The sequence below is a fragment of the Candoia aspera genome, chromosome 11, assembly GCF_035149785.1.
Source record: "Candoia aspera isolate rCanAsp1 chromosome 11, rCanAsp1.hap2, whole genome shotgun sequence".
Classification (NCBI taxonomy): domain Eukaryota; kingdom Metazoa; phylum Chordata; class Lepidosauria; order Squamata; family Boidae; genus Candoia; species Candoia aspera.
In genome coordinates, this window is record NC_086163.1 from 1706517 (window position 1) to 1733886 (window position 27370).

At 47.1% G+C, this 27370-nt stretch overlaps 1 protein-coding gene across 3 annotated transcripts; it reads right to left on the minus strand.

Moving 5' to 3' along the window:
• Positions 1–2491: 2491 nt before the first annotated feature.
• On the minus strand, positions 2492–27338 carry KATNB1 (katanin regulatory subunit B1). 3 transcript variants are annotated; one of them, XM_063312825.1, is made up of 20 exons: positions 27262–27338; positions 26656–26857; positions 25641–25771; positions 21491–21608; positions 18525–18625; positions 17819–17860; positions 16646–16729; positions 16392–16507; positions 13100–13171; positions 12748–12898; positions 12245–12432; positions 12014–12144; positions 11384–11434; positions 10560–10636; positions 10123–10242; positions 8368–8517; positions 7095–7171; positions 6535–6609; positions 4178–4294; positions 2492–3237 (listed from the first exon to the last, which is right to left on the minus strand). In XM_063312825.1, the coding sequence occupies exons 2-20, from the start codon at positions 26693–26695 to the stop codon at positions 3105–3107; spliced, it is 1974 nt and encodes a 657-aa protein (XP_063168895.1). In that variant the 5' UTR covers positions 26696–26857; positions 27262–27338; the 3' UTR covers positions 2492–3104. The 3 variants fall into 3 exon arrangements, with proteins under 3 accessions (XP_063168895.1, XP_063168892.1, XP_063168893.1); XM_063312822.1 differs by lacking the exon at positions 8368–8517; XM_063312823.1 differs by lacking the exons at positions 8368–8517; positions 25641–25771; positions 26656–26857; positions 27262–27338 and adding an exon at positions 22367–22581.
• Positions 27339–27370: the final 32 nt, after the last annotated feature.

Sequence of the window (27370 nt, forward strand, 5' to 3'; positions counted from 1 at the left end):
CTCTTGAAGTCCAGGAGTGTATTGCCAATATTTAATTTTTTATTTTATTATTCTGTCTCTGTCATCTCAACCTTACATGCTACTCAAGGGCAATACAAAAACTATTATTGAAATATAGTCAGGCAGTTCCACTTTCATCTCACACACTAACTCTTGGCAGAGGCGAAAGGTACTTCTCTTCCCAGATTTTTAAAAAAATCCTTCATAGAGTAAGCGTTGGATAGTCAGTTTTAGCGTTAGAGCTCCTGCAAAATACAGATTAAACAGATTTGCTTCCATTTTTTACATTCTACCCCACTTTCTGGAGAAAGAATGTCTCCAAAGGACACCAGTGAATAGCTCAATAGCACTAGGCAATCTCCTAAGACATATAAACTTGAAAGAAAGAAAAAATCAGTAAAGCAGTGAGTTAAATTTAGGCCCTCATCTAGCTGGGGATTATTTAGGTAGAGATGATATACGTAGCTGATGGCCAGAGCTGATAAACTTACTACTCCGACTAAACTGGTATCTTCTACCCATTTATGGGGACATGAGATGATGCAGGGTGGGGTCCTACTTGGTGGCTGTTAGTGAAGCCCCTGAGGCTCTGCCTTCTGCTTTGGCCAGGGTTACTGGTTTCCCTGTTGGAATACACTGGGCAAAACAAATGAATTGGCTGTTGCTGAAACAACCCAGAAGAATGAAGCAAAGGAAAAGCTTTTGGAATTTTCCAGCACTTCCTTAGAGATGCTACAAATTGGCAGCCGCCACCTCCCCGCCTTTTCTTCTTGAAACAGAAAAACTGGTACTCAGCATGACTTAACCTGGTTTTTTAAAGTATATGTACAATAAAAGTTGAGATAGTTCCTCCGCAACTACTATATTAGAAAATACAGAGTCCTATCATCTAAAGTTCCTCAAAAGGTCTACTTTTTTTCCAACTTGCAGGTTGGTCCCAAAAATATTTAAGTAAAAATATAGACCAACATCTGAAGTGTCTTGGATGATTCTGTGGTGTAGCAGTGGTGCTATTGCTGCTGTTAAGATGTTGGAAGGAGTCTGGTAGCAGCTTTTCCGATAACAAAATTGTATTAAAAGGCATCTGCTTTCATGAGCTGCAGCTCCCTTCATCAGCTCACAGAAAGCAATGAAGTTGATCAAAAAAGATGCTACTAGACTTTTTTCTCTCATAGACTAATACGGCTCTCCTATAATGCCTATAAGATGTTGAAGGGGTTGATCCTAAATGTCTAGATTCATTCTCTCTTTCAAAGGCATTGTCCAACCATCAGCCATTAAGTGAAAAAGTATGCTGTCGTACTGACTGGGATTTGCATATTTCATACGGCCTAGGAAAAAGGGTACAGTCCAAAACAAGGTAGAACATGTTTTAAACTAGAGCTTATTCATTTATTATAAATTTAACAAATTTTGTTTTTTGTAAACTGTTTACAGTATTGCAGACTTGTAAGGTTTTAATTTGGTTGTGCAATTCACTCCCAACCCTCCCCACCCCAGCTCTAGAGCAATTGTAAGTCACATGGTACCCTTTATCAATGAATCCTCTCTTGGGTAGAAGATTCTCAATGATGTTTGTAAAATAAGGGCTTAATTGTCTTCATGAGACCTTAAAAGCAAAATTGCAGTATTTGAAATAAATTTCAGATTAATCATCTAATTATAATTGCAACAAACATGTTTCAATCGGCAAAACTCAAATGCATCTAACTGCAGAGACTGCATCAAACAGGAGAGAGAAATGGTGTTTCAGCAAGTTACTAACTTCTCTGAAAATAGTATGAGGAGGCTAATTTAAAATTGGATAGCTCGTTTTCAGGATTGCGATCCAATCTTTTGTATATTTTCCCAAAGGCAAACTACAGTTTATAGATGTTTGAAATAGATATTTGGTGGAGAAGTAATGAAATCACTATCAAATAATCTATATAAGGGATTGTATGTGCCTATAAGAGGACTTATTTTAAAAAACAGGTATGTCAGCACATCAGCATAAACCTTCCAATATTTTTGAGGAGGAAGGAAGGTATACAGATGATGGGCGAAAAGAGCCCGAGTTCTGGATAGATAACTGTTCAAACATCCCAACAGAAAACAAGCTACCGCATGCCCGTGATTTTCTTGGAAAGATGCTGAAGCAGCAACTGCCTTTGTTAGAAAGTGTGGTTTTTCCATGTAGAGTTGTGAAACTAACCCTGAGATACATGATTGTGTTACACATTTCAGACACTGAAAACCTGTTTGGAGGTTCACTTGTTTTAAGGTGTGATGAAATTTCTTTTCAGCTTAAGACAGGTGTGGCATTTAAGGTCAGCATTCTGACTCACTCCAGCCATTAGCATGCTTTCCATGTAGATTTCAAAAAGTTTGCAACTAACTGCTATTTTGTCTTGAGCTTAAACTTCTGTTTTCAGTGAGCATAAACCAGAATAGATTATAAAGAAAGAGGATTTATTCTGAATTGCAGAATGTAGCCACACAGATTTCCAAATGAAAGTTACAAACATTTAATAAAATTTGTCATAAGTTACAGTCGTATGACCAGCAGGCTCCAGCAATGCAGGGAAAAACCATTTTATTCCCCAGTACTGAGACAATTTCCACAGGGGAAAAAGCCAGCGATGGACCCATCTTACCAGAAAAACATGGCTCAAGTTCTGCAGGCCAAAAGGCAAACGGAAAGGACCCAGTGCAGCTGCATCACAGATACAAGTGACCCTACTCCAGTCCCACCCAATCCAAGATGGTTGGAAAGGACACAAGTCAAGAGTTTACCACCATTATTGGCTGGCAGGAAGAGGAGAAGCTGAGCAACGAAAGCCTTTTGGCCAGAAGTGGACCGGGCCTGTGCATCCTCAGCTCTCTACCTGAAAAGGCAGCTTTGTAGGTGCAGGAAGGAGATGCCACAGCAGGAAAGTCTGGTTTGACATGTGGCCTGTAAGGCACTGGACTTGGTGCAGTCTGGCAGCCCCTACCTCTGGGGAAGGTACAAGAAGACGGACCCCAGAGAGAATCTCCAAAGCTGAACCGGGTTGGAGGGCAAAGCAACAGGCGAAAGCATCTCCCTGGCCACAGCTGAGGGCAGGCGGATGATGCAGCGGCAGTCACTCGAGGACGGCCATCAGGAGGTGCAGCTCCCGGAAGGCACTGCCATGGCGGCCACTGAGGCCAGACCTGTTCTTGATGAACGCGCTGATGGTTTTCAGTTGCTTGTAGCACACGCGGCACTTTTGGAGCCTGGTTCAAGAAGAAAACTAGCTGGCAAAGGAGACACACCACTCAGGAGGGCTCAAAGTATTATCTTCCTTATTTTTAGGGGGAAAGGGCTGCACTTTCAGAAAGCATTGCTGAAGCAATTATATTTACATCATGAGATCAGGCAAAAAAAGGGGGGGAAGAGGGTATACAGCAAGCAATGACAACTGCGCCTAAAGGTCCTCTTGAAGACAATTCCTAATGTCGCTCCACAAAGGCCCTACTCGGAGTAAACACGGATGTCGGTTGGCAAACAGAAAGCCGAAGGCACGTAGGGAATGCTGCACAGAGGAAAGCGGCCTTCGTGGCGCTCTGCTTCCCAAATATTTAGTGCTTTAACAGGTAATGGGGGAGCAGGTATTCAAAGAAGGCGAAAGGCCATGTGAGTGCACAGGCCATTTGGAACTGTGTGTGGAGCCTGACAGCACTTCACGTCCAACCGTCAGGGTGTTCCTCCTCTACCAGTTAAGAGAACGGGCCCCCCGTCACCCGTTCACAAGAAGCATCAGGAAGAGACCAAGAACATACCTGTCTTCAAACCTGGGAGACAAACTGGGTTCTAAAGAGGCAAAACAATCCAGGGGTTTGCAACATCACCTTATCCTCTCTCTCAATATATCTTGGGGAAGCAGCTCTGGAAGTATCTTGCTTTCTGAGTTGGGGGGGGGCAAGTAAGAACTTGACACCATCAGGAGCACCTAATCAACCCTGGTAGAACATCTCTGGACCCCATTATGTGCAGTGGAACACGTAGATACTTCTAGCCTAAATCGGTGGGATTCAACGTGTTACAAGGGAGGACAGGGCTACTGTAGTGATGGCCTATCCCGATATATGGACATGACAGCTACACAGTGGGCTGGATTCACAACATCACAAGTGCAGAAGCCTGGTAGATAGCAGTGAAGTGAAGGTATGTTACCTCTCCTCTCGGGAGATGTCCACTCCCACAGACGGGGGTGCGGCAAGGATGTCCGTGATTAGTGGCAGAAACCTTTGCAGAATTAGCTTCAGGGATGCGCAGCCTGTCTGAACATAACTGACACAAGAGAAAGAGAATTGGGGAGAAGAAACAGTTTTAAAACCAGCCTCCACCTGAAGAGGATAAACAGGTGGAGGAAAAAAGAGGGGATCATGGTGGCTTCGGTCCTCCTCCCACAGCCTCCCCTTCAAATGCAGCAGCAAGGCCTCCCTCAGAATCCCTCGTATCTCCAGAGTGCTGCTCAACGGTTACCATGTGGCTCTTCTTGCTCAGCATCTTGGCTGCAAATGGGACTCCTCTGCTGCCCAAGGGGCAGGACCTTGAGCCTCTGGGAAAGCAAGGTAGCTGCTCTTGGCTGCCTTATGACCCAGAGAGGACAAGTGAAATGGAACTTTGCTGGAACAGGTTTTAACGAACTGTGATAACTGTGGGGTCCTCGGTGCTCTCTGAGCTTGGTGGTTTGCTTGCAGACGTTTCCTTACCCGACTAGGTCACATCTTCGGTGCAAAGAGGGAGGATGGGGTCTGCTTCCGGTTTGTATGCAGCAGCTTGCCCTGCCAGTGTTGGTTTTCTCCTTGGTGGTTCCTTGATTAGCGTATTGTTTTCTGCCTGACTGTCTGGTGTTAATCCCTGCTTATCTGGGTGTAGGCTGCCGGAGAGGATGTGTTCTGGTCTTTTTGTTTCCTTCTCAGCTTTTTTATTACCTTTTTTCAATAGTGTGTAAATGTGGTTTATCTCTGTGTCTGTTGAGGGCTGGTGTGTCTGAGTGCCAAGCTTCCAGGAATTCCCTGGCGTTTTTGGATTTGGCTTGGTCCAGGACGCTCACCGTTTCCCAGCTGAAACTGGGGCTGAGTCTGTCTGTGGGTGGAGAGAGTGGGGCGCTTTCACCACACCTTCTGACCACTCGTGGGTGTCTGTGGATGGGCTCTGCCAGTCTCCTGCCTGCCTGTCCTACATGGTGGCTGTGACAGTCCCTACACGGCACGTTGTAGACGGTTCCCGTCTTTTCTTCTTGGGCTCTGGGGTCTTTGGGTTTGCTTAAGGTCTTCTGGAGGGCTCTGGCTGGTGTGTGCGCTGCGGTGATGCCGTGTGGTTGCAGCGGACTAAGGGTTGTTTCCGAGGTGTTTCTGACGTACGGGAGCGCTACCCTATTCGCACATTGCGCTGGTTGTGTTGCGGTGGGTTAAGGGGTCAGGCGCTGTCTGACAAAGTTGCAGTGGCATCCGTTTCGTTAAGAGGATGCTGCGCAGGCGGTCTGCTTCCTCGTTCTGGCGCTCTGGGTGGCTGCCGGGCGTTTGCAATAAGTCATTTTTCTCTGGACTGCCATTTAACTGACCCTCATTCCTCCTCTCCCCATCCTAAGAGCTTGTGAACCCAGAGCCTGCGGCCATGAAGTAACCTGCACACACACATCCAGCATCATACTGAAAAAAGAGAGGTCCTTGTTCTAGCTAAGCATCTGCAAAAACTGCCTTGAAAAAAATTATCTGGCTGATTTTCAGAAAGCTTTTAACAACATCCCTAATCAAAGGCTTATAGGAAAAAATAGGACCAATTAAACAGTCCCTCAGATGAACTGGTTAAAGAACTGGAAAGGAAGGAATCGGGACTTCTACGTCTGTCTGTCTGTCAAGCATCTACGACTTCCTCTGCAGTCTGAAAGGTGCCCACAGCAGGTCACCAACCAATAAACACCAAACCGGTCCAATTTAACTTCCTTGGGAATGATCTGGAATTAAGCGTAAGGGCTGCAGTAGCCTCACTGGTGGGCATCAAGGGCTCTATATGGACAGCAAAGAATTTTGCCAAACGGAATGAAGGGCAACAGAAGGACAGAGAAGATTCGTCAAGGAAGGCAAGGCACGTGGGGGGAGTCAAGGACAAAGCTGGGGCCCCTCAGGCTTCAAAGTGCTCCTGATCTGGGAGGAGAGGAAAGCTGTGCAGCAGGAAAGAGACAACTAAAGGGTTCGGGATCCTCTCTGCAGCTAGAGCTTCGCTTGCAAAGTGGCAGAACCGTCTGCACTGAGACTGGCCCATTCCAATACTTGCTTCTGAAGTAAAGCCTCCATGTTAGGCATGTCCCATTTACGTGGAAGATGTAGAGCTTCACCTTGCTCAGTGCTGCCTTTCACCTTGACCCCCAAGCCTCCCTGCGGGGAGACTGCCCCAGAGCCTCAGGCCAGTCAGACTGCTCTACCGAGGCTAAGGCACATCCCCAAGACCCAGTGCTGCCGCTTTAGCAGCCATAACACAGTCAAAGAGCTTACACAGAGCTTCCAACCAGAAGAGAGGGTTACCTTTCATATTTGCTTTGCAGAAGCTTTTCTATCTGCGGCAAGACAACTGTGCACAGATCCAATTTCCAAAGAGATCTGGGAAAAGGAGAGAGGTTACACTGGACTATGGCATCCCTCATTCTCTTGAGACCTCAGGCAGAGACTGCAAAGCCTTGGCTGAAGCAGAGGAGAGCCACGGTGAGCAGAAGGTGGAATGGACCAACTCCAACTGTTCAGACTGCAGGCTGCCTTCCCATCAGGAATGAAAGCCTGCAGTGATTTCAGGATCAGCTCAAAATTAGAATTCTGTGCCCTGATCCACCCACAGGACCCTGAGCCCTTCCAGGAGGGACCAGAAAGAATATATAGGCCACCAGGAGAGAGACTGTGGGATCCAGCGCATGTTACATGCCAAGGGAGCAATCACACTTTTTACTATACCTGCTCAGCCAAACACTAGCAAATTCTCTGCAGCCCCAGGGTTTGCAGGCAGTAAATAAACAGAACTTGGATCCAGGCACTCAGCACCTGGTCAGTCCAGCCAACCTCTCCCTATAGCAGAAAAGCAGCTTGAGACTTACGCCTTTTGGTTTACAATGTTCAGAAGGTCAACAACTACCGAGAGGTCATTGATGGCCACAGCAGAGTCCACTGAAGTCTGAGGAGAAACCACAGAGGCAGGATAGGATTATGGCAAGGCACCTCACCAGGATGGTGGCAGGTGGAAACAGACAAATGTGACTCTAGATGTTGAACTACATGTCCCAGCATTCCTCACCCTCTAATAAATTTGCTTCTAGAGACCAAGCAGCACCTGTTCTGTCAAACAGAAGGAAAGTTATTCACTTGCATGACAACTTCCTGCTCTTTGGCAGAAAGGACTCACCCAAGGGCAGATCCTGCTACTGAGATAGGAAGGCCAAGTTAAGAGTCACTTCCCATCCCACAAGCTAATTTCCAGACTCACATGGACCACAGGCCAAAGTCAATACTGACCAGAAGATCAGTTCTAGACTGCCAAACCCTGAATACCAAGAGGCTGAATGTCAGCTTGCTTACTTGCAGTGATCATCTGTGGGTCTGCACCTGGGTAGACCACTGGTCCAGAATATACTCAAGTTGAGTTTTTTCTGGGACCAAGCTCCCCACATGCCACATGGCACACGCCAAGTACCTTTGTTCCAATCCTGGCACAACAGCATAAAAGCCTAAGTAGGACATACACTAAGAGATCTTTGGTGAAAAGGCCCAACAGAATCAGAAATGGTAACCAAAGAATTATAGTCAGAGAAGTAACTGAAATGGACTACTAAATTCTTCAGTGATTCCAGAAGAAACCGGTAAAGAATGCTCCTATGATGGTGGTTCTCTATTGTGGTGACAGAAGAACTGAGGCACTCAGTGTGAGCAGGAGGGACGTGGTTCCCACCCAAAGGCTCAACTGTCAAATAACCCAGGGTGGTTAGGTTTAGGCAGAAGACAGTGGGCCTCGTCTCCCCAAGGGGACCGCATCTGCAGAAAGGCACCCTCCTCTTGAGATGAGCATCATAACAAACAGGAGAGATTGAAATTTAGGGATTCTGAAATTGTGTTGCTTTGCGCAAGAACAAGGCTTAGGACAAAATGGGGTACTGAAATAGATTCTGCTTGGTCAATTAACCATAATATATAACTTGCTTGCTTTCAATTATATCCCATTATTATCAAAACAAGTGTTTATAGGACCAGCCCAATAGGGAAATGAACCCTTCTTAGTGATGGGATGCTGGAGTCAACATTCAGTTGTCCATTCAGAACAGCCAAATGCACCCACCCAGCCTTAAACCCTGTCATCCAAGTCAACAGTCAGCTTGCCTTGATGTCCCCAGTGCTCCACACAGCCCTCACTGTGTCCAAATTCTTATGGCGACTGGTTAGCACCACACACATTGTCTCGTGGCCCTTCCGGATCTGAGACATGGCCTCCTCATCTACAATTTCCGTCAGGCCTTGGTTCTTCACGGCCTGCAAGTACAGAGCCAAAAGGGAAATACACCAAGTTAGGTGGGAGGCGACCATAGATACTTGCAAAGAACAACTTCCCACCCAGCAGTCATAATCAAGGGATGCATCCTAGTTTAGCTACTTCTTCATCACTAACAGGGTTCTAGCTTAGAAACAAGTAACTATTGAGACGATAAGGAGGACCATTGTAGGGTTATATAACTTGATACGAGAAAAAAGTCTGCTCCTGTCCTGTTACCTGAATTCCACAGAAAGATCAGGTCACCTATGTCTGAAGAGTCTCAATACAGGATAAATCAGTCACATACTGCCTCCTGGTGGTCCATGTAAGTAAAAACACTACACAGAATACACACTGTAAAAGTTCTTAACCCCTCGTTCCTAAGAATTGATGCTGTGCTGGATCACGAAGTTGCCTTGGGTTTTTTCACCCACATTTGTTCTAAATACGATTTTATGTAATGCCATTTAAAAACAACTAAATGGGCAGGAGGAAATTAAAAGCTGCATTTTAGCTTGGATAAGCTATGTTGCTGACATGTTAATATAATTCTTATGCCATTCTTAAATTCTTTGGAGAATCTTATTTTATGGCTTTTTATACAACTTGGTGATTATTTATAATATCTTCTAAATATCAGAACTTGCTGGGATGCAAAACGCAAAGAGGAACCTGGCCTGGAAGAAACTTCAGAGCTTTAAGGCTTTTGGGAAACTTCCTCACCTAGTTTAGCTACTTCTTCATCACTAACAGGGTTCTAGCTTAGAAACAAGTAACTATTGAGACAATAAGGAGGACCATTGTAGGGTTCTCCTTGCGAGAGTGTCCCTCCTCTAAAAACAAGCCATTCCCTCAATACGTTGCCCCCGCAGCTTCTGGGGGACCCTTGTGAGGCAGCCCCTTGGGAGGGGTCTGATTCCCCCTTGCTTCCTGCTTATGGAGGATGAGGGTCGGTCAGAGTCGCCCGTCTTCCTTCTGCGGCTCTCCGGTGAGATCCCTCGGCTTTTTTTCTCAGAGATCCAGCAGGAGGTTCGACCTCTGGCTAAAGGCATTCGAAGCCTCGATGCCTCGCTCGTGTCCTGGTGTGCCAGTACGGTTGGGCTGCCGCCTCCTCCAGATTCTCTTGGGAACTTGCCAGAAAGCCGTGTGTGTGCGTGAGTGCGTCTGTGTCACTGAATTATCACCCAATCTCTTCCCACCATTCTTATATCACCTAATAAGCCCTTCTCAATCATAAGAAAAAGCAAAATTACAGAAATGAGACTCAGTGACTGTGTTCACACAACATACTTTACTTAGTCACTGAACTCAGTTTCTGGGTGCGTACATTACATCAAACCAGAAGCTAACCCAACAGATTGAATTTATCATAAAAAATACCAGGTTAAAATTATCGTCTTAAGATGTTGCCTGAATGCAGCCACGGGGCCTTGACATCATCTAGCTAAGCCTGTTGGGTGGGTGCAGACAAACATAAGGCAAGCGGTTTGCTGTTTACACCCTGAAGAAAGTTCCCCCTTTGGTCAAGCCAACAAATGCTCCCTAACTTAGCCGCTAACCAACGGTTTCTTCCCAACCTCTTTTTTTGCAAGCAAGAAACGTACCGGCAAGAAGTCAGAGGCCTTCAGCCCAATAGGCTCATTCCTGGCAGCCGGGATCACCGAGGGCTCCACCCTGGTTATTGGTGTCGAAGCAGCTATGGGCTGCCTCTGAACAGGGTCTGCCTGCAGCGGGAATGACGCCTGGTCACACAAGTGTTCGAGAGCAGAGAGCAAGCCGCCCACTGCCCTCCTGCTTCTGTGCTGCCCCAAGGCCTAATTATGTCACTACTCACTAAGTATCAGCGATACCCGATCAGCCAGCTCACAGCCCCGACCCTGAAGGGGAGCCAATGGAAGACCACCCCCAGTTGGCAACTCATTTGCTTTCACCCACATTTGGAAAGAAGCAACTAAAGGCTTCCACGGAGAATGCAGGTCAGAGCCCTGATCTGGAGAACTGGAGGGGCGGGGAGGAGAGGCTGAGGAGACGAGGCACTCACACTCTCTTGGCGGGGCAACGGGGACTCGGTGTCTGCTGCTTGACTGGACCTTGCAGCCTCTTTGGCAAGTGTGGCCTCTGGAGGAGAGGGAGAAGGGGCTCAGAAAAGGAGAAAAAGCAATGCTGCTGGTCAGAGGGAGGGCACAGGTCCCCTGGAGGAGAGCCCCAGCAGGAGGACTTTCTTGCACTTAGGCAGGCAGTATGTAGAAAGGAGCCGGGCAAAGGTACATAAAATCACATCCCCTCTGAAAAAAGCAGATGAGAAGTTTTCATTCTGCCTCCAAATCTTGGGTATTTCTTCACAGAGCACATAGTTAAATTGTGGAATTCAGTCCCACAAAACGGGGAGACAGGTCCTGGGACGAGCAGCTTCCAAGGGAGACCCAACTGACCCATGGAGCAAAAACCCAGGGAAGAGAAGGCCATCAGTGGCCCCTGGTTGGGCATTACTCCCAGTCAGGGAGGCAGGACACCACCCTGTGAACTGCTGCAGAACACATTTGGAACGACCAGGGCACGGGTCCTGCTGGGGGGCTTCCCTGAGACCTCCAGCTGCTCATGGGGATCACAGAGGGCAAGCCACAGAGGCCTCTGCTCTCCTTTGCCTGGACTGCAAAGACACCCAAGAACTGAATGACCATTACATCTAATGCCTTCCCCTGTTATTTTCATTGACTGCAAGGAATATCAAAGATTGAGCAAAAAACAAAAACAAACCTACCCAGTGTTCAAATTTATCTCTTACAAACATCCATGTGATGTCAGGAATCTTATGCGTGTATAAAGCCCTCCTGTACACTCCTCAGAAAGGAAGTCCTAACTCACCATCTTCTGGAGGTGCAGGGAAAGGCTCACTCTTGCTGGGTGGAGTCCGTGCTATAAAGACAAAAGCGCAGTTTCAACAGGAACTTTTTCCTTTTTCGCAGATGTTACACAGGAGATGAGATTATTCTCGATCTCTGCAGCCTGACTGTAATTTAACACTCCTGCTCTGTCTGTTAACGCTAAGGGGCACTTCCCACATTAAAGTCACCAGAGTCTTCTTATACCCCAAGCGCAAGAAGATCAGCAATGAAAGGTTTCTAATTCCAAGCAGTGTCTAACTCGTTGCTGGAATACTGATTGCTCCTTCCAAAAATATTCCAACAACTCAAGATACACGAGCAGTAAAACACTTGCTGGAGATCCGCCTGAGAACTCAGACGTTAGGACCCCCCTCAACCTCGGAATGACCACTGGCTCAGCTGTTTCGCAGTAACCTGCAAGGATCAGCCAACCTCTTGACGTTCCTGGGGGCAAGAGTTCACTAGACCAGCCAGAGTTGTACAGAAGATGCATTCCAAACTGCTTAGTAAAGATGCAGCTGTAAAAACTGGAACGATTTATGCACAGGTTTTGCCCCAAAGCCAAGCCAAATTAACCCAAGAATGTTGAAGTGGCGTCAACAGCACTCACTAATGGAGTTCTTAGGCTGGAAGATCTCTTTGTAATCCTCTAAGTTCTGGATCTCTGCAGCGGACTCCCTCTCTTCCCGGTCGTCCTCACTGCTCGGACTGCGTCGCTCGCTCTCCGGGTTGTGTTTCACTCTGAGCCGTGAGGGACAGAGACAGGGACCGGTAAGCCAGGCCTCCAGACCCCGGGCGTCCTCTGCCCACGGCCTTCCCAGGACGCCCAGCCCCCCCTCACCGCTGGGGCTTGCTGCAGGTGGTTGCCGGCCTTTCATAGATGCGTCGCAGGGAGGGGCCCGCAGATGGGGGCTGAGCCAGAGGCTTGTCATCTCTGACTAGCCCATGGAGTCCAGACCCACACTTTGTGATTCTGCTGAGGTCCACAACGTATGAAGAGACGGTGCTTTGGGTGAAAGAAACGCCGATCTAACAGAAAGAATCCACATTCTTAGATGTTAGGCATCTGCAAGGACCATCTAGAAGATGCCTCAGTGCTACGTCAGGTTAGCTGCCCCAAGGCCACTTGGAGAGCTAGGGCCGGGTGCCACATTCCCCACAAGAGGGGAGGGAGGCTGCTCTGCTGGCCAAAGGCTGCCTCGGCAAGTGACAAGGCTGGGGAGGGCCAGAGCCCCACAGTTCCTGCCCCTGTCACCTCAAGGCTCTTTGCCGGGGGCGGCACAACAACCGGAGCCAGAATCAGGTCAGGAAATCTGAGTGGTTTCGTGTGGTTCCTTCACTCACCAACTGACTGTTGCAGATAGACAAATCAGCCACTTTGCCCCAATTCACCAAGACCACTTCAAAGCACCGCTCGGGCTCCCAGCCGTACACTCGCAGGGCGTCCTGGCTACCGGCATACAAGCAGCAGCCGTCAGGGTTAAAGAGCACACACCTGGAGGGGAGGGGAGGGAGCCATGAGCATGCCATTCTGCCCTGTGTGGGCCACCAAATTCAGAGGGAGGCCTAAGATTGGCCAGGCAAAGCACTGCACCCACACTCTGGAGAGGGAGCACCTTAAACAACAACCCAAAAAACCACCACCCCATCCCCATTCCTGGTGACAAACCTATGTTGCATCAAAAGGGAGCCTTACCTAACAGGCGTGGCCTCCTCCTCAATGCAGCTCACTGTCTGGAACTTCTCCAAGTCCCAGAATCTGACTGTCCTACAAGGAAAAAACAAAACCCAAAACTAAGGAGGTGAAAGAGTAGGTATCGCCAATCCCACCTTCAAAGCAGCGGGAAGCCAACTCAGCTGTCTTTCTTCACTGTTTGCTTCGAGCAAGGGCCAGCCCCAGAGACCCAACCCAGAAGACACAATAAGGGACGACCAAAAGTATAGCAGTGCTAATAAAATCAGAAAAGAATACATAGACTAAAACCTTTGGCTTTGAGTCAGAGAAAGGCGATAGCAGATATTGTATAAGAAATGTAAGGTAAGATTTCATGACACAGATGCTTTGAAAAATAAATGGAGAAGCAGCAAAAAGAAATTGTCTCAACAAATTACTTGAATACACAGAAACATATTTCTACAATTCAATCCTGCTTTGTTGCCAATCCACTCAATAACAAAAATAATAAAGCCACAGCCAAAGTAGACAACTCAAGAGGAGTTGAGTGGCTAAAGAGGGCAGAGGTCAAGACTTCTACAGCACACAAACTAACACTTAAGGTTCTGGAGAGGCCAGAGGCTCTGGAGGAGAGCGGCACACTGAGAATTTTAACGTAAGCTTTGCTGCTGAATTCTAGACCAGTTCTGGCTCTCCAGACAATCATTCTCTGTGCATTACAGCAGATGGAGGAAAGATCCTTCCTGGCACAAGGGATCACCATATTGCTGCCACCTCTTCTACAGCAGGTGCAAGCACTGGCACATTCAAGCACTCATTCATTGACAGTCAGGAGACCGGGCTCTTTCTACTGGTTTAATGAAGCGAAATGACCGGCACAAGAAGAAAGCTGCGAATGCCCAATTCCCGCTCAAGCCTACATTTAAAACTACATTCACTAAATTGCCTTCTGCCCCTCTTCCCACTAAAGCATGCCACCCCTCTTCCCAATCTGCTTCTCTGATGTATCTCGCTTGCACGGCCTTGGGGTGCTCATGCCATAAATCCATAGCCATAACAATGCAGTTCACACTCCAACCTGGCATCCCTCCCATCTGGCGACACGAAGTCTGTGCACACTGGCCAAGAAGTATGCAGAGAGCTGAACACTTTAGGGGACTGCAACCCTAGCAGGTAAGGTTTTACACAGTGACAACTAAGCAGGCCAATTTAACATCAACACCTCTGTTTATGCCAAGCAGCTACTGAATCCTGAGAGCTGTTCAGGGATTCTGCTATTTCGCTATAGTGAAGGAAGAAGGGGAGCAAATGAAGAAAGGCTTGGCTTGAAGACTTCCAGTGGGGACACGGCTGTCCATGGGCTCCGCAGACAGAACTGACAGCAGAGGCTTTTTTTTGGGCTCGGGCAGGCTTTTTCCCTGAGAGTACTTTCACGATAAAGAAAACACTCAGAATCATCCCATCTGCTCTCCAAAACACCGTCTTGCAGCCAGAGAATCGCAAACAGCGTTCACAATGATCTGGTAAGAGACAACGGGAGATGGGGACGTCACCGTTTCCACACCACACTGTAGCCTTAATGGGACATTAGGTCAAGTCACCCCATTTCTAAATCACTCAATTTATATTTTTTTTAAGTTTATGTACCCCAAGAGAGGCTTTCTACAGCAAGAAGTGGACTCTCTTGGTGCTTATTGTTATTTCTGGATTAAATTTTTAAAATCTTTTAAAGTTTTGGCTTGTTTTCCCATTTTAAGATTAAGGAGGACTGAGAATAAATAATTGCCTCCCTGTTATTATTTTTGTACTGAATTTGAAGGAGTCAATATTTTCCTACACATTGAATTTGTTGTTTTGAATGTCTACCTCTCTGTTCACTTCCTCTGAGTGCTGCTTGTTAGCACTTTCTCTTGTTCCAATTTCACACAGAATTTTTTCATTAACTCATTAACTCCTATCTGCATGAGTCAAGTATCTAGGGGGCACCATGATCCACACTGAGGAAGATATTATCTCTAAAGTGTGTCATCTGGCTGAAGATGTTATGGAAGAAGATGAGGATTTTGGCAAGGACGGAGATGTTTCTACTGACAGTGAGACTGAAGTAATGCCAGGCAAAGCCTACATTTTGGTGCTGAAGGGATTAAAGTGACAGTCCGAGCTGCAAATTGCAAAGGGAGTTGTTTTCCTGAGGGAATGTTATGGGAAAGAAGATAATGCTTTGTGGGAGTGTTTTTGCTGAGAAGTCTGAGTTTTTAAGGGGGGCAGTTGGGCTGTTGTACAAGAAAAATGCCTTGTGTATAATGGGGAGATATGTAAATGTCTTGGTATATTTTAAAGTGGGGTAAAAATTTAAGAATGTGTAGTTGGATTGATAGGCTATTATGATTTCATTTCTCTTTAATGATTTTGATTAAGATTTACTGGATTTTTTAAAGGTTTGTTTGATTTGTACAATTTATAAGGTATCTATAAGGTATAATACTAATTGCTTGGTTTTTAGGTTTAATAGGGTTAAGATTGTTGTATTAATTATAAAAGTAGACAATTTATATGTTTTTATAATTTGATTTTTATTATAGTTGACAGAAATATATAGAATAGTGGTAAGAAGGAAATAACTAAATAAATGTTGTTTTGGGGGGGAGGGAAGTTGATTTAGAAATTTATATACATGTATGCTTTTATATAAGGAAAGGAGCAATTGCATTAGTGATTTGTGTATGTGCTAATGGAAGGATTTATAGAAATAATGTGATCTTGGTTTGATATAAAGGGATTGATTATGGAAATTGCTGTATATTCTTGTTGTTGAAAGAGGTCACTTCTTTATGTAATCTTTAAAATTATTTTTTCTTGTGTTTCACATTGTTTTAGTTTTTCTTTTTTCTCTCTTTTTGGAGGTTTTTTTTTGTAGTTTTTATCTTTGTTTCAAACTTAATAAAAATTCTTATATTAAAAAAAGGAAGGCTTGGCTTAAGTACAAAGAGGATACAAGTTCTCATGCCAGTTACGACATTTCCCAGTAGCTTCATGTAGATTTCAACAATATGGAAAACATTACAGGGAACCCACAAGGACAAATCCTGACTTCTTTCTGCAGCACCAGCTTCCAGACAGGTGAACAGAAAGGCTTTCCTAGGCAGGAACTTCTTTCATGCCCAACATCAACAATTCAAAGTCTGCAAGCAAAACTATGAGGGCTCATGACACATTATAGCCAGCCCTCAGCAAATCCTCTGCCACGGTCTTGGTGCTGCAATACAGCGTCGCAGGCCAGTGCCCTCCATTCCCCAGCAGGAGCCGCTTTTACCTGTCGTTGCTACCTGAGGCCAAAAGGTACTCATTGGGGTGGAATTCAATGACGTTGACTGGCCCAGTATGTCCTGTGAACTCAAACATGATCTTCCCAGCAGCCAGGTCCCACAGCTAGACAGGGAAAGAACCACAAAAGCTTTTCTTGCTGGCGTGTTTATGGGTCAGGGTGAATTTCACTGTCATCAGCTAAGCTGCCATCGAGGGGACAGGCAGAGAAGGAGAGGGTTCTGGGCCACACAGCACACCTACCTTCACTGTGTGATCATCAGAGGAAGATGCCAGCCATTTCCCATCAGGGCTGAACCGGAGACACCTAACTGCTCGGGCATGGCCCTGCAAAGTGAAAACAGGCCCGGCGGGTTTATGCATTTATTAGAGTTGCATCCTGCCCTTCATTCAAGAGTTCGAGGCACCTGCTCCTCCCATCCGTATACAACCACCACCCGACGAGATAGGTTGGGCTGAGAGAGGATGACTCACTCAAAATCACCCAGGATAATGGCACCTCAAAGAGACTCCCCGGGAGTAAGTTAAGGCAGCAAAGGGCACCGAGTAAGGGAGAGGCCGTGTGCTTTCTAACCGGGGTCCCTGTCCAGGAGTCCAGCTCAGACAAGGTGCTCAGGCAAAGGTCTGCCAAAAGACCTCCCCTCTCTCTTCTAGGACCGCCCCGTTCTGCCGTTCTGCCTATTGCCCAGCAGCGCCTCCCCAGGCCCCTTGATCACCGGGTAGGGTGGCAGGGGGGAGCTGCATGACAGCCATTGGCTTGTCCCAGACCATCATGGCTACAGCTCACATGGGTAGCCACACATGAGATCTGTTTTTTGCCTCAGAACAGCTGCTACGTGACCTGAGGGCAAAGGACGTCAACATCGACCTTTTGTTCTGCTATCAGCACAACAGTTACTTTAAAGAACGGTGCTAATGTTCCACAATATTGATTTAACATCAGATGTGAATGCAGGGTAAATTAATGCAGAAATAAATTATTAGTGCATTAAGCGACTCTCATTGAAACATATTTTAAACCATATATACTCTTCTGCTCCTGTTTCATGCTGAACTAGTAGTTAAGATATAACTTCCAGCTTTTCAGGCCTGTTTCATGTGAAAGGGCATACCTCCAAATCAAATCAAATCAAATCAAATCTTTCTTACAGTCACAGACCGGCATACACACCTCCAAAAATGTGTCCAATACAGTAAGAAGCATCAGGAAAAACAGAGTTGCTTATAAGTGCAGTTAAAATTGCATACTTTATCTCTCAGGAAGATGGATTAATATTTTGCTTTCTCTTTATTAGAATATAAGTATATTTATCATTCCTGATTCAGAAAGCTTTTCAAATTGTCCCAGTAAATGTTATGCATGGCAAAAGTAGATTTCAGAATATCAGTTGAAAAAGAACATGGTTTTCTTCTTACCTTGTACCTGAAGACACAACCTTTTCTTCTTACATCCCAAAGCTGCATGAAAGAAAAAGTACTGTTTCTTTTTAAAATGGAAAAAAAAACATTTAAATGTCCTGATCAATCAACGTTTGTCTTAAGCTAAGAAGTCCTGATTTCTGACTTGGGACTGGGTAATCGTGGGAAGGCACAGAGGTAATATAATTCAGAAGGGGCATTTGGGGCCTTGCATTCTGACACTAAGAAGCACCCCCCCCCCTTTCTGCAGAACTTCCTGCACTCCTCCTCCTGCCTTGGGATAACGGTGCACAGATCTGGCTGTTGTTGGCTTCTACAAATGGTATCTATCTCCACCCTGGAGGAAAAGTACCACTTGTTCATGTTACACAGAACAACACACAAGCAATCATGTCTTTCAGATCTCCGGGCACTTTTGGAAAGAGCACGTTTGCCAAGCAGCATAGCCCTTCCCCACCTTCATGTCATGGCCCAGGACAAATATGGACTACAAGAGGATGAACAAGAAGCTAACGGTAGCAACGAGATTCAAAAGTAGCCAAAAGACAGGCAAAAACCAAGAACTGCAAGCAGCTTCTTGAGGAAACTGACCATCAATTCCCATACATCACACATGATCCCCTGCTGTATCCCCTTTGCCTGTCACAAATGTTCACCATCCTTCTGCAAGGCCATGCAGCGTGTGGCAGATGTATTGTCTTACCTTAATGTTGGTGTCCATGGACCCTGAAGCTACAAAACCTCCATAAGGATGGAAATCTAGGCTGCAAATATTTGCTTTATGGCCCATTAATGTACGGAGAACTGGAGAGGAAATTCAGGGAAAGAAAATTACGCTCTACGACGACATGACTGTTCCGCCAGTGATAAATGCATACAGGTAGTCCTCGATTTACAGCCATTCATTCAGCAACCATTCAAAGTTACAGCAGTGCTTAAAGAAGGTACTTACGACTGGTCCCCGAAGTAATGGCCATTGCTGTGCCCTCACGGTCTCCTGATCAAAATGGGGCGCTTGGCAGCCTGCCTGCACTTACAACCGCAGGAGTGCTGCAACCCCCACACCTACCTCCCCCCACCAGCTATGCCCTTTTGTCCCCTGCACTCCGTGGCCCCCGCCCGCCACCCCGGCTGACCCTCGCCGTCCTCTTGCTCCTGCTGCTGACCAAGCATGCCTGGCCTGGCCTGGCCCTTCACAAGGCCGCTGCTGGCCAGACAAGGCTTTCTTCCCCAGGCTCCATGTGGTGGTGGCGGTTTCTCACACGACCCGGGGAAGAAGGCCTCGCGTGGCCAGCAGCTGCCTCGCAAAGTCCAGGGCAGACATACCTCATCAGCAGCAGGAGCAAGAAGGCGGCGACGGTCAGCCGGGGCCACGGAGCGCAGGGTGGCGAGGGCGGCTGTGGCTAAAGCTGTGGCTTCCTGGGGTGCTGTGGCCTGGTGCTGCACTTGCTGGAACTTCCTGGGTGCTGGGGCTTGCTGAGGCTTCCAGGGGCAGCTGCTGCTTCATGCCCCACAGCTGTGGTACACCAAGAAGCCCCTGAGCTGCATGGTTCTGAGGCTGCTTGCTGCCCTGCAAGGCAGGATGCAGGACGGCCAAAACGGCAGAGATGGGGGGAGATAGGCGGGTAGAGAGACTTAAACAGGAGGCAGTCCCTTGTCTTACCGAGACTTGGGGCTGGGAGGGACCAGGCCGGAAATGGTTTGGATCAGGGTGGGTTCTCACCATTAGGCCGGTGGGATTCAGTTAGCGGTGGCAATGGGGACTGCCAGGGTTGCTGTCACTAAGCAATGCGGTCACGTGACATCTTGCTTTATGACATCACTTAGTGACAGAAATTCCAGTGCCAATTGTGGTCATAGGTCGAGGACTACTTGTTCCAGACAACACGGTTGGTATAATGTTGTGTTTTATTTGGTTAAGTTTTCTTTTTAAAATAATTTATTGTAAAATTCAATCAAAATGCAATTTCTTAAATATGAATCTGTATGTCAAATCAGGATCATTTTTCTATAACAGAAGAAATCAATGGGGAAGGATATTTGATTGTTATAAACTTGCCACAAGAGGCCACAGCACACCAGGAAGCCACAGCCTGTGCAAAATTATAGTCTTGAATGCCAGACAAACAGGATTTACTTCCTATAATAATTTATATCTGAATAATAAAAATATACAGCTCCAACTTCTTGGTCAACTGACTAGTCAAACATTATCAGGCAACAGTCAAGTCTTGAAATCATGAAAAGCATTTTACATAGTGGGAAAAATATGCTAATTGCAGAGGCAATTATCTTCCACAAGACTCCATAGTCCAGTCTCTCCCATTAGTGCTGGGGTAAATCACAGAGAAACCAAACACAGTTGACCTGGTGGCTGCTGGGCTGACTTTCTAGACGCTTGTAGCTAGTGCCAGCTCTTCCTACTCAACAGAGCAACACTTCTGACCAGACATCACCTTCCTGACCCCAGGAAGAATTCATTTTTCAGAGGAAGACAGGCGGGCAAGAAACTGTGCATGGCCTGCAGAAGGCCAGCCAGGTGGGCCAAACCTCCCCTGATTGCACATTACCCTTTCCTTGCTTCTGGGCCCCTGCTCTTTCCTCCACACACATGGAGTTTAGCGGAAGAGAAATAGTGGAAACCCTCCTCCGTGAGTAAGATGAGCTGGCGATGCCTGCTGCTTTCAGGTTGCAATTGAGCAATATATTAGAGTATGTTTTTATTTCAAAACATTTTCTAAAAAACAGATGTACTGCGCCTAGTGGTTGTTTTTTTCCTCAAAGACAAATAAAGTTCTGAGGTTCTCATATTAGCCAGTACTTCTATGAGATCATTTCAGGAGATAATTGTTTTTCCGTGTGCTAATGCTTTTTTAGAATAGTTCTTGCTGTAGCTGCAGTGTTTCTGTCACTCCTTTACACTTCTCCGTGGCGTACAGATGGAGGCTCAGAGATGGAGGAGCGCTAGCAGCCCAGGAAATGAGCCTACAGGCCAAAACCCATTCCATGTTATTTGAAATACCACATGCTGCCTTGAGAACTGATCCTCCACTTGGTCATTTTTATCTAATTAAGCATGGCTGTATTCATCTGGTTAAACTAGCAATGCATTGTTATGCTTTGTGAACATGGTACCCTGCAGATACTAAACACAAGCATATTACATGCCAAGATGCTTAAAAAATGCTGTAATTGTTGAATTAGGTGTCTATTCTTTGAATATTTATCAAATGAGATCCTAATCTACATACAACTTTTCTCTGTTGCTTCAAGGGGAGCCAGTTCTGTTAACAATTGCGTAGTTTCCACTTTTAATGAGGATTTAATTCTAGACAAGACCGCCAGTCAGTTTCAACGCATATCAACGTGAAATAGAAAACCTAAGACCACATCGCATTTCTGCTTCTCACATTATGACTTCTTAAGGCAAAGCTACTATGCGGCACGGAAAGGAAATCTGTAGCTCAGAATCTTTCTTATTCTCTGCGGTCGCCATGGGAGAATCCCAGTTCCCATGCAGACCAGACTGAGATCAACCGCAGACTCTTATCTGAAAACGACTGGAGGAGGAAGTGCCCTCGGAGCCTTCCGAGTGAGACCTGGCTGACCAGTACCCTGTCTACAGGCCAGCTAGGCAAGGGAAGGTGCCAGAACTTCTTTCAAACCTACTTTTGGCAGCTTCCAAGTCCCAGATCCGAATGGAACCTGACTGAGATCCTGCAACAATGAGCTCTTCGTTGGTATTAATCTTCACGCTCTCCACTGGCGTCGTGTGACCGGTTAGACTCTAAACGAGATGAAAAAGCAAGAGTCAGCCAACCAAAAGGAGGGAGTGCCAGCCACAAGAGTCAAGTGGGTCACAAAACAGAGATCTGAGCAGTAGCAGCTCATAACAAAGACTTCTGAGATAGAGATGGCCTAATTTTGCCTTTTAGTGCAAGGACAGGTCAAAAGTACGCAAAGGTTAATTATTTCAACTTGCTAGTTTTATTTTAGCCTCCATCTGAAGTTGAAATACCAGCAATCAAAACTCACCATGCAGTGATGGTGTTCAGGCTCCCACCCATCAGTCCCAGAAGCTGCCTAACCACCTCGGGACCCCTCTTCTCCTAATGCAGCGTAACACACTCTGACGGGACTCCTGCTGGGTTTGCAGGGTTCGGAGCTGTATGGTTTGCCAAGGAAGCCATGGCAGCCTGATTCATAAGTAAGCCTCTGAGCCGTTTGCAGCCACAGTGGCCAGGTAATCAGTAGTTATGGCCTTGTTGTATCAAAATTTTAAAAAATTGTCACTAACTTTCCTTAACGAAATACTGGACAGCCACCAACATTCTGCCAGCATTTAATGCTATCCAAACATATTGTTAACATTCGTGCAGACGCATCTTGCTCAGCTTGCATTTATAGCATGTTAACTCGGGAAAGGCCAAGAAGTTCTGCGCACAGCACCCTAAGCAACCAGGACCCTTATGAGCAAGACGCTCACGGCATTTTAGCAGCCCTCCCCTTCAGGCAGCTTCGGCAGCACATGCATTCCATCATCACCACGAGACAGCTGGGTCAACTGCTGGACAGAGTTTACTTCACACCAGCAGAGCTCCCCGTCACTCTCAGGGTGTTGCAAGTTGAGCTGCCTACTTACTGATAAAGGAAATTTGCCCAACCACAAGACTAAAATGCTAGGGTGTGGCCATGGAAAAACACAACCCAGTTCCAGGTGCTGCTGGAGATTGCTACTTGTCTTTTTTAAAAACACAACACAACACACACTAAGGTTAGAAACCAGGAGATTGAGAGTTCTAGTCCCGCCTCAGGCATGAAAGCCGGCTGGGTGACCTTGGGCCAATCCCTCTCTCTCAGCCAAACTCACCTCACAGGGTTGTTGTTGTGGGGAAAAGAGGAGGAGGAGGGAGTATTAGGTATGTTCACCGCCTTGACTTATTTATAAAAATAATAAAGGCTAAATACCGAAGCCAGCAGAAGAAAGAGCCACTTAATGGATGCCCCTCTCTTCTTCCAGCAAAACTCAGCATAATGTTTGGTTAAGTTGCCAAAAGACTGCCAAAGCAGACAGAAGAACCACCATCTTATGGTTTAGCAGAAGTGGCAATTTTCCCTTTTCTGTTTTTAACCAGGCAATGAGCTATTTTCTTGTGAAAGAGCCAATTCACTGTAATGGTAAATGTGTTGGACCAGAAGCTAGGAGACTGTGAGTTCTAGTTCTGCCTTAGGTATGAAATCATCTGGGTAACTTTGGACCAATCACACTCTCTTAGCACCAGAAAGAAGGCAATAGCAAGCTACTTCCAAAAATCTTGCCAAGAACACTACATGGACTTATCACTAGTTGCCAAGAGTCGCTCTGTAGATTACCTTTTTTCATAACAATGAGTATTCACATTTTAATATCAGGGGAGACTGGGGGTGGCAGTGGTAACTGCCATGCCACTAAACAAAGCAGGAAATGGGGCAAGTGTTGGAAGATCTTGAGGGCTTCTGGAAAAGGGGGTTTGAGACCTCCAGCTTTTCACCTTATGGGATCAACTGTTCTGCTATGGGGGTCTAGTGCAAATCACACACAGATTTAGGAGACTCTTCCTTCTAGCAAAGCCGAGTCTGGAAGCCTTGGAAGAGGACTTTCAAGCCCTTCAGCCCAGTCTCTTGCCTAGAGCAGGACAACAAACAAAGGTATCCTCTGCAGCGGGCATGCCATTGCCTTACTTCCCAGAGACAAAAAGCAGCCTAATTGTTATTTTGACCAAGAACTTTCAATTAGGAAAACTGGCAGAAAAACACTGTTAGTTGATGATGACCTACACCACCCTGGATGGCAATCCGAAGTGTGAGTTCTTTAGGATATAACTGATAGTAGTGTGGACTACAACAGGGTACAGGGCAACTCTGTTAAGCAACTCAGTGCCAAAACTGTGTTTCCTTACCAGATTCCTCAATGCCTTCAGCAATGGCAGAGCTTCTAATGTCCTGCCTTCACTGAAAAAGTTCTTAAACTTTCAGGGAGATGTACAGAGATGTATCTGCCCTGAAAGTAGCCAATGTTAAACTGTATGGCCCAGTCAAACATCAGGAGTCAACCACAGGAAATGTTTTGTGACATTTTGTATTATGTCATAAAATGTTTCCTGATCATTTTTATGCCATAAAATGCTTTTTAAAAATTTGCCAAATTTCTCTTCCACAGGAGTCATGAGTCCCGGATATTGGATGCATTCTGTAAGTTAGCCCATTTGAGGTTACAAATGGTTCAAAAGGCTTTGCCCTACAATGCACCGTTTCACCCAGTTAAGGTTACAGAAATGAGAGTTTCAGTAGTGAATAGATATTATCGAGAAAGGGCAGCAGAATAATTGCTTCCTTAAAGCAGTGACAAAAACTGGTGTAGTCACTTTCTTTCCTCAAGTAGTTTACACCTAGGTACCAGTCTGGGCTTGTCAGTTTGTTTCTTCATTTCACAATCTGTGCACTGAATGCTTCACAGAATTATCTCACGTGCCAATCCCTTTCTAAAATAAACAAAGTTTACATACGAGGGTTTGACTATTGGTCAATGGCTGTGATGCTCCAAGCCCCAGCCAGAAGCATGTAAACACGGAGCATCAGCTAATGCCCAAGGGAAAGCAGCACCTCCTCCTCTGATTCGTTCCAGAGCTCTCCCACATCAGATGGCATTCCAAGGTCCGCAGGAGAAAGTGCCAATCAGACACAGGACTGCTGAGTTGCAACGTGGCTTCTGCCCAATATGCAGTCAGGCCATAGATTTGTGCAGGACCCTGGGATGGACTCCTGCTTTCCTGAGGCCAAGGAATGGCAGCCGGTATTACTGGCATGGAGGTCGGTTGGGGCCTCTCCCCCCACACCCCCGATCTGCTACTGCCACCACCTCACCTCACTTGCCTTTTCCTTTGAATACAAAGAGATACTAAAGGGCACGGGCAAGGGACCATCAGGGGAGGATGCTACGCTCTTACCCTCTGAAGAGACAAGGCCACCTCTGGTGACTGACTGCATACCAACGCAGCCCCTAACAGACCACAGCATGTCTCAGGAATAGCGCTGCAGTAACAGGGAGAGCCTGTGTGCGCCTTTGTGGGAGTGCCATGGGCACCTTAGCAATGTAGGTCTCTGGACAAGACTCCAGTGGCACAATCCTACATATCTCGACTAAGCATGTATTTCCTTCCTCCTTAATGGACTTGAGGCAGAGCATAGAGGGTTACAGGCTAATCAACCAGCACAAGAGGAAATTGTGGTAATACTACAACTATTATGTGCAACCCACCAACAAACTAAAGGAGCATCGTATCTTGCAATGCAGTCTTTAAACCGTGATTTTTACTCATTAAATGAGTCTGTGCAGGGGTAGGAAGGAAAGAAAAGCCCTTTAAACAAATCATACATTCTTAAAAAAATGTTTCTTGGTTAAATTATTGTGGGAAAGAGACAGAACTAAGCCATAAAGTGGTTCCTCTGTCTTTGGCTTAATATATGATTTGAATCCAACCAATTGCAATTTATTCAATAAAACACGGGTAACTAATCCATGAGGTTAACAGATCAAAAACACTCTCAGTGCTTGTGTTAAGTGCCTTGTTCCAGAACACCACAGGCTGCTCTCAACTGCACAACACAGCACCTAAAACAGATAGGTGAGCCCACAACTAACAGCACAGAAGAAACAAGGACTCCCTTCCTCTTTTGTTCCTGGATGAAAAAAAGGAGGAGCAGAGTGTTAAAAGCAAATGGTGAACTGCTTCTCCCTGACCCATCTTCCATCATCACAGAGAAATTAACCAATTCTTACCATAATGCAGTTTGGCTTGTTAACTGACCAGATATTAACCCGACAATCATCTCCACCAGTTGCCAGGAGGCGGCCTGAACTTTTACCCAGGACAAGGGAAGAAACGTTGCTGCTGTGAGCAATGATCTCCTCTACATAAAAAAGCAAATGCAAATTATTAGCTTATTTCATTCGTTCTTCAACCACTGGCACTCATCTCCCCCTGCCCATCACACACAGAGCAGGTAGTTAGTGGTCAGGTTTCCTTAAAGTAAGTTTATCTGCAGATTTTATACATGCTTATGGTTACAACATAATATGTTACCTGAGATTAAGCCCTCCTACAATATATATATAATATATATATTCTCTATATATAATCTATATATATATAGAGGTGCATAAGCCTGACTGGAGGCCAAACTAGTCAGGTTAGACACTCTAAAATCGGTGGCCTCCGCTAATCTCTTGCCCATCACCCTCCAAGGAGAAGTTCCAGTTTTGGTATGAGCAGGGGCTTATTTTTTTTGCTTCTGTTTGGCCCATCAGAGAAAGACCACCAAGTTCTGCATAAACAGCTTCACTACCAGCTGCAGAAGACTGACCCTTGGGCTCTCTAGCAAAGCAACTGCCAACCTTCAGAGTGGCTGCATCCGCCTTGGCCTCCAGCCTGCGCACTTGCTGGTCCTCCAACACCAAAGCGGAAGGGCAGCAATTGTAGCGCGGTACCTGGGCAGCGGCCGGCCTAGGCGGACCGCCATCCCTTCTTGGATGAACTGGACTAAGCTCCCGGTCGGGTCCTACTGGGACGAGCTACAACGTCCTCCCTTCCCTCTTCCCAGCCGCTTTCTTGGGAGGAAAAGAAAGGATAGGGATGGGGACGCGATGAGGCGAGGCCAGCAGCGATACACCCCGCATCGCACAAGTCTCCGGAAAGGGGAAGGGAGGGACAGCAGCACCCGAGAATGGGGAGCAGAGGCGCGAGGGGCGGGGCGGGGGGGGCGGCCGAAAGACAGGCGGAGGGAGCTTCACTCACGCAGCTTCCAAGCCGTCTTGGTGGTCACTGCGGCTGCCATCGCCGGCTCTCCCTCCTGAACGGGCCCTTCCTTCTGCAGCTGCACGGGGGCTGAACCCCCCAGATCCCCGGTTCTGCTTCCGGCGGAGTTGCAGCAGCCACGCTAGCCGGGAACCCTCCGCGCCTCCGCCTCGGTCTTTCTTCCCGGCGCGTGGAGGGCGGTCTGGAGCGGGGAGGGGGAGGGAGGGGAGATGCGCTGAAGGGGCAGCCCAGAAGACCCCCGGCCCGGCCAGGGGATTCCCAGCGGGCCACGCCCAGCCGTTCGCAGGCAGACCCAACCGGGGCTTCTCTCCTCACCGCCTCCCCAGTAATAAAACCCCGATTTTCCCCGGGCAGCTGGGAGCGGAGCGGCGGGCAGAAAGCCGCCCCGGCCCTCAAAGCTCGCTCAAGGGCGCCGGCCTGGCTTCCCGGCCGCGACTCGCCATCCGGTGGCGGGGAGCTTCGCCGCGCGCCCAGCCGCGACCACAGCCGCCAGCGAGTCTGCGGAACCGCGGCGCCCGCTGGGGAGCGCAGGCCGGGAGGGCCCGCGGCCTCTCGCCCAGCCCCGCAGGCCGGTTGGGCGCCCACCTGGCGGCGTCGCGGCGCTTCGGTGGTGAACGGCTCCGGGCGCCCTCGGCCCATCCCGCGCCCCGATTGGCCGCTGCCTGACAACCGACGCCCTGGCAACAGGCCGCGC